This window comes from Cynoglossus semilaevis, chromosome 9 (genome assembly GCF_000523025.1).
Source record: "Cynoglossus semilaevis isolate Cse_v1.0 chromosome 9, Cse_v1.0, whole genome shotgun sequence".
NCBI classification, from domain to species: domain Eukaryota; kingdom Metazoa; phylum Chordata; class Actinopteri; order Pleuronectiformes; family Cynoglossidae; genus Cynoglossus; species Cynoglossus semilaevis.
The window spans coordinates 14,676,008-14,683,471 of NC_024315.1; the positions used below are offsets into that span (position 1 = coordinate 14,676,008).

Consider the following 7,464-nt stretch of genomic DNA (forward strand, 5'->3'; position numbering starts at 1 on the left):
ATATAGGACTGACAGTGAAAGGAGACTTGAGGATAGATAAACACCATAAAACAACACAAATATAACACAGCTTAAGAACAAGAGCATCCGTCTTAGAACTTTCTGACTCACCCTCATTCACCTATGCTTCTATACTACCTGCACAACTCTGCTGCTCACAGGGCGTAGTAACGTGCTCTGTGACCACGGATGTACCATAAGGTGTTGAAGTGATAAATCTCTCGAGCAGCAGTGAGTGGGAGGATACTTTCACAGACCCTTCTGACTCCTGCGGTCAATGGCAGGCAGAGGCACAGGACGCTTTTATGTTAAAAGACCAACTCATCACACACACACCAAGTGGACAATTTTTTTTCCACGGAGACATTACAGTAAACCAGAAAATGTCAAGAGCTTGGGCTTCAAGGTGTCTATTTATACCTGACAAACACCCCAATGTTGCTAACCATCACCTGATGTCCCCCCTTTCCTACACTCAACCTGAGACAAGTTTAGACAATAGTGTGTTGTTATAAAGAGCGTCTGACTCTGGGCCTGTTGTGTCAATGACAAGGCAGTCTGCTGCGCGGCTAAGTTCCTGTTAGCTTCTGGACTGTGCATGCTACACTTGAGGATCAAGACCATATAATCTGCAGCACTTGCCAAAAGCTGTGACTAATGAGTCAGTAGTGACGCCGGCACAAAAGTATGCAAAAGGTTGATTGCCTCGGTTAATAACTGGCAGCTTCACAGCCAAGGGGAGGTGAAAACATTTTGGAAAACATCCTGTGATGGATGTTGTGTAGCTAAAAACATGACACGTGCGCTTTGAGGTGTCTCCAAGAAGACAGGAGGTCTGCACAAGACGGTCCACTTTTATATTCTTTGCAAAAGCTAGCGAGGGACTCTCTGCAGTATCTGCAGGGGCAAAAACAGTTTGCAAAAAAAAAAAAACTTTAATGAGAAACAGGAGGAGAGGGGACGTGGTAAAGGATGGGGCTACATGTTTGGTCTCAGTGATCCAATCATTTTTGATCTCCACAGCTAGATCTCAGCCTTACTCTTATTTTCCAGCATTTACAGTAAGAGCAGCTGACCAGCATGTGTGTGTGAGACGGAGCATCTGATAGTGCTGAGTCAAAGCAGAGTAACAGTAAACCCTGCTCTGTTAGGAACCAAAGATAAAGAACAACAATCACATTACCTCAGGAAAACTGCCCTCACATGGGGGCAGTTGAACAAGGTCAGCACATGGGCAGAAGTGAGTTCTGTTTTTGGACCAATCAGTGCTGCCAACCAACATTTGATACCAAGGTAACTCATTCAGGCATTTGGCTAAAGCAGTGGTTCTCAAACTGTGGTATATGTTCCTCAAGGGGTTCGTTGAGGAATCTGTTACTACCAACAGTGGGTCAGTTTGTTGTTTAATTACTCATATAGTTATACACTTCTTGTATATGGTTCTACAGTTACCAAGTACCAAGTTGTAGTACTACTTGGTTGTTGGTGTGTCCTACTTGGTATTTGGAGGGAAAAACATTTTCTTGCACTGTAACAATTTCTTCCTGGGGGGTCAATAACATATTTCAGATTCTGAGTCTGACTAAAGCAACGGATCAACTAAGGCGAGGGCAGATACATTTTGCTACTGTTGCTAATGCTAATGACATTGAATTAGGGCCACAGAATGGAGGTTAAGGAACGATCATAATCATCCTAAAGTGCAATTAAATTAACTGACAGGACTGACAGCATCTGCTTAACCTTGTGAAGTCACACGCACACACAGGCAGTTGCATTACTGCAGAGTCATTAATAATATAATATCATCTTCATGCATGCAAAACAACAGTTGTAATTCATGATTTCAGTGTCCAGTGAACGCATCACGAACTCACCCACAGAGGGTCCAGACCGCTGAGTCTGCAGAAGTCATCCATCCACCCGTCTGCTCCTTCCTCCCAGATGCTCCGCTTGTTGGTAGTGAACAACTCTTCACCTCACGTCGGCTGTTGCACAAACTCAGCACCAGCAACAGTGTGGAGGGATGGAGAACGAGTACACTGTGTGTGTATGTGTGTGTGTATCACCTTTTTTGCTCTGTAGCTCTTAGTTCTATCTGGTCCCAGTGTGTTTCTCTGGATGGCACACACTGCAGTTATCAGAGTGTGTGTGTGTATGTGTGTGTGTGTGTCACTTCTTCCTTTCCTCTTAATAAAACATCTTCTGTCAGTGAATCTCTGTAACTGTCTCTGTGTGTGAGTCTGCCTGGCTGTTTGAACTGCTGCTGCCCTGAGATCCTGAGTCTTTCTGACTCTGCCTCAGTCTGCTGCCTGTTTATGAGTGTGTCTCCTTTTTGGGTGGGTGGAAATATTCCCCTCTCTCTCTCTCTCTCTCCCTCCCTCTCTCACTTTCTCCCACATCTACTGGATGTCTACCAAAACACCAGCTACTCCCGTCAATGGGATGACAGCCTCACAGCCAGACACACTTTTTAATGTTTAACTCTTTCACCTCTGACCCTTTCACCACAGACCCAGTGGGCAGCCCATTACTACAGACCAGATTCACATACCCAGTCCTAAATCAAAAAAAAAAAAAAAAATCACAGTCAGCCCGATGGCTCACTGATTCATTGATAGAAATACCAAAGATCCCAAAGTCTTAAAGGCACTGTTCCAAACATTCTCATTCCAATAAACAGATCCAGTATTTATAGCCAGTACTGTCACTTTGATCGTCTCAAATTCAGGTCAGCTATTTTACATCATTACAAAATCTTACACTCAGCTGGATGGTGCAAAACCCTCACATGATTTTCCAACTCACACAAAACAGCTTCCTGTTAGAGAAGGGAATTAGTTAATCAGTCGTCATGATGGGCAGAAAACTTGCACTGTAAGTGGAAAAACATGAACAACTCACTGCTCAAAACTGTCTGTGCATGACACGAAATCCTGATTTAGATCAGTGGCCTTTATGGTAAACATGGATCGCCCTATGGCCGCCGTTCTACTAAGATCTATTGTGTGTGTATGCAGCATTAATCATGTGATTTCATATAAATTATTTTACATGCTCAACCAAGGGGTAATGAAATGACTGATTATCCAATGATAGGAACGCAAGTTTTCAGCACTTTGTGTGTAAGCTGCTAGCATGTACCCTCCAATGTAGACTTCACATTGACAAATGGACAGCTGTATTGGCCTTTTAATTCAAACCCACGTCGTCGTTGCACTAGAATGGCAGTAAACATACGTGGGGTTCATATGGACATTATGGCCTAACATCACAAAACATAAGAGAACTACCTACAAAAAGATATACAAAACTGAGAACTGAGTCCTCACACGTGGACAGTCACTCCGCCTGAGACACTGGCACATATTCTTCACAGCAGCTGTGCAGGAAACTATGACACCACTACCACTGGGACTAATGGCGTCTCTGCCATCATCACCGCAGAGAAGAAACATGGAAAAGTTCTGCAGACCACCACCAGCTCCTGCGTCTCGCCGTGTGCAGAAGTGTGGATTATTATTCTTTGAAAAATGTGACTCATTTAATGATTCTCTTCGAGGCAATCAAATGTTTTCATTCAGCTCTTCGGCCTTGGAGAGAATATTTTGAGGGTTATGTAACAGGACGGCGAGGTGAATTCATCTGAAGGTGAAGTCTTAAAAAAAATGACGGCGGGATTTACAGTCATTGAAGGTGACATAAAAACAGGAAACTGAAGCTATAATTGTGGTCAAAGCTGCTGCTCGGGGGTAAATATTTTGCGCTGGGCGTGTTTTTTGGGGTCTGGTTTGAGGGTCAGAAAGTTTAAAAAGACCATTTGCTGCCTTTGGCATCTGTGCAGCTTGAGAAAAAAACAAATTAGTGAAACAAGGTCCACTGAAGCTGTCAGACAGGTCTAAACAAAGCAAAGGTCCACGGTCTAAGTCTAACCAAATATTGTGTTATGTCTTAGTCCAGTCCGCAGCCTGATTTCAATTGTGCTACCAGAAAGAAATGGTGCAGAACACCACAGGTGGTTCAACACAGGCAGTCGAGTGGACCGTGTGCGTATGTACGGCAGGAAGTTCCAGCATTTTTGTTTCTAAATAATAACCAGGATGTAAAAAGTGGGACGTGGCCGACATCCACTTTCTTTTTACCTCACATAACCAACACGCTTGAGTCTCTGCGGCTGAGTGTGTTTTCTAATCAGCAGTAGAAAGTTGACAACATCTGCTGCCTGACTGTAGGGAACCAGTCACGCTAACCCTCCTTTACAGGGTAAAGTAACCTGGGTGCCTGGGGTGGAATCGCTTGATTGTCTGTTTGCACATTTTTATTATTTTCTTCTTACATTATTCTTCTTACAGTCTGTCGACCACTGACAGGGCCTTTCTCTACTGCGGAAGACAACTACCCAGTCAACTACCCAGTGGGGCTATGGTGGCAAAGCTGCCTAGGTGCTACTGAGGTGCACCATCCCCACACACTGCTCCCTATGGAGATGGGTTAAAAGCAGAGGTCACATTTTGTTGCGTGCAGTGGTGTGCTGTGTCACAATAGCAAATTAACCACCTTCAGTTCTACTTCACCGGAGTCACCCAATTCTCTACCAGGCCATAGGTTCACTGTTATCCTCCATCATTAGGGCTCAGCTCAGCAGTAGTTTCTGTAGTGATGTGGCACAGTTTTTACAACGAATGCTCTTCCTGATGCAGCCTACAATGGGATTTGGAACTAGGTGGAATCAAACCCACAACCTTCTGCATGCGAGGCAGCTATAATAAAACTTCCACCTTCTGTTTTAATTAAAAGAATGCTAATTTGAACTCTCCCTCACTGTGTCCCTTAAATAAACTTCCCAGCAGCCTCACAGCCAGGACTCCTCAGCTGATCTGAACCAGCGAGCAGCTTGTGGTCAGAGGTGTTGCAACGTATGAAGAAATGTAGGACAACAACAAAAAAAAAAAAAACAACAGCCCTGCAGCATTGCTCATGTGCATTTGAAGACAAGACGCTGCGCACACTCCGGTCGCTGGCCGCAAGACAGGTCATCATACACAAACACACGCACGTCTGGCCTGCAAATACGACCAAAAACCAGCTCTGCGCTGGTCCATGGTCTGACTGCAGACTGTTTACATCAGCGAGTGTGTATCCATCATGGAGTGATGGAAGGCTGGCACTGGAGTTGGGCCACTTGTGGTCATGCCATGTAGTAGTAGTAATGTGGACCTGGCAGGCCGTGGATGCAGAGGGTGGCTGCGGGGGTGGCAGTGTCCCAGCCAATCCGCGGTCACGCGGTGGTTTACCAGTCTAGGTCACCTACACTTCCTCTGGCTTCTTTCCCTGGAAGGAAAAACAGTCTAGTCAAAATAATGGTGTCATTTTGGCTTCTAACGTTTGAGCAAGGGGGAGACAAATTTAGCATCAGCAAAGCAAAGGGAGGGGCCAACAACAGATGAAGAAACAAGTGAACAAAATATCAGTTCAGTGTTTTTTTTCTCCCTCTCTTTCCTTGCTCTTAAATAAGCAGCTTTAAATGAGCAGCACAGCTTCAGCTCAGCCTGTAAACTCATGTGTCAGCCTACGCAAGCAATTATAACTGGGCTCTTTCTTCCACTGCCCTCTCTCTCCCTCTCTCTCCCTCCCTCTTTTACCCACTGCCATCTTAATCTGCCCTCACTGCTGCACTCTGCTCAGGTCAGAGCTGCGACCGAGCTCAGCAGTGATTCGTTTGGAGTCAATGGAGTGGTGGTCTTCTGCCTAATGATTGGATCGAAGTGTTGATCGAAGTCACCTGGTTTACAGACCAGTAAATGCTGCTGCTGCTATGACCAACATATGAGTATGTGTGTGTGTGTGTGTGAGTGTGTGTGTCTATACCCGTCTCACAGGCCTCTGTGAGTGATATGAGCCTAGAAGTATTTACCACCCTGCTGCCTTGGCACCTATTGAGGAGCAACTCATTCATAAGATCTGCAAAAAGGCAACATAATAATGTAGTAATTACACACACACACTGCTGTAACACCATCTTCTGTTTCCATAGCAGTATTTAAACATGAGTGACTGTGAATGGTGAGTCAGGGTTCTCTTCAAGTCAAAGGAGTCAAAGACGAGTCTCATTTTTTAACTATAGCCAAAATACATAAACTAATGACTCAGTGTTAATTTATAGCAATTAGTTCATTCCGGGGACTTGGAATTTCTCAGGGAGCCAGGACTTCAACTTCATTCAAGGAGCCCAATAACTCCTAGAGGCGGTCTCCCTAACTCCCGTTCTGGTTCTGACCCAAACCTAAAGCAAACAAAACCCCCTCTCTGTCATGTTGTTGGCCTCTACCTCAGAGGGTTGCCACAGAGAAGTGTCCACATTTACGTGTTTCTCAACACAGTCCTCCTCTGATCCTCCCAGATGACACTGGTGAGAAAAATGCTCAACCCTCCTGTCTGTACAATGATCCAGAAGAAACTGTGGAAACATCCCACCTTCACACATCATTTTGTGTTTTTATTTTTACCTGTTTATCAGGAATATTCCCTTCAGATTTAGCATCTAGGACAGCAGCAGACAGCAGTGGTTCCCCTGGAGCCATGGAGCTATTGTGTCTTTATTTGACAGCTGGGAATTGTACTATATTCTGATTTTGTGTTCTTTGTTCAACAAGAAAAAGAAGTGTACAAATGACAGTGTTTTGAAGCTGTGAATGTGCACACGCCCAACCACTGTTCCATTTACAGAAAAGGTTTAGGAAGAGAATCGTTCTGTTGGGGTAGGAGACATTCAGTCTTTGTTCCTCACCAGACACTCTTTGTTTTCCTACTGCTAATCCCAGGTCTGGATAAGAGATGAATGAAAAAAGGACATGTGGGATATAACTCTCTGCGTGCCCACAGCGGCTAATATTAAAGAAAAAGGTCTTTTTACCTCTTATTAGTGCTAAACATTCTCACAGCTCCTTCTCTGTCATTTTATTAAACCAAGCTAACGTCCGTTGCTTGGAGCGGTACAGTATATTTACAGGTCAGCAATGAAACTCCTGGAGTAGGTCTCAGCGAGAAAATAACTAAGTGAATTTCCAAAACGTACAAAGTAACATTCTGTGGTGCCAAAAAGCTCCAAACTTGACCTAAATCAACTTCTCCTACATTTATATCCTTTTTTTTACCCGTACGCAAAGAAAAATGTGTTGCTGACAGATTTTAGAATTAGGAAGGTAATTGTCATGGCTAAATTATCTTTTTTTTTTTTTACATCTCAGCTCAAAAAGAGCAGACCTCAGACAGAGTAAAGATGCTCATTTTCCTCTCAGACAGAAAACACTCGGCCATGACTTTCCCAGCAGGCCTGGAAGCAGAAGGTGTCTGAAGGAGACTGTGCTGTGATTATACTCCAGAGGAAAAACCACTCAGTGTGACAGTCAGCAGAACGCCACCGACGTCTCTGCAACAACACTGCACGCATGAATAAGGATAAAT

At 44.3% G+C, this 7,464-nt stretch overlaps 1 protein-coding gene across 1 annotated transcript in view; it reads right to left on the reverse strand.

Moving 5' to 3' along the window:
* LOC103384062 (multidrug resistance-associated protein 1-like) overlaps positions 1-5,268 on the reverse strand; it is a 16,764-nt gene extending 11,496 nt beyond the window's left edge. Inside the window, exon 1 of the mRNA XM_025058742.1 lies at positions 1,878-5,268. Coding sequence (XP_024914510.1) covers positions 1,878-1,919 — 42 coding nt within the window. The 5' untranslated portion in view covers positions 1,920-5,268. The remainder of the gene's footprint in view (positions 1-1,877) is intronic.
* Positions 5,269-7,464: the final 2,196 nt, after the last annotated feature.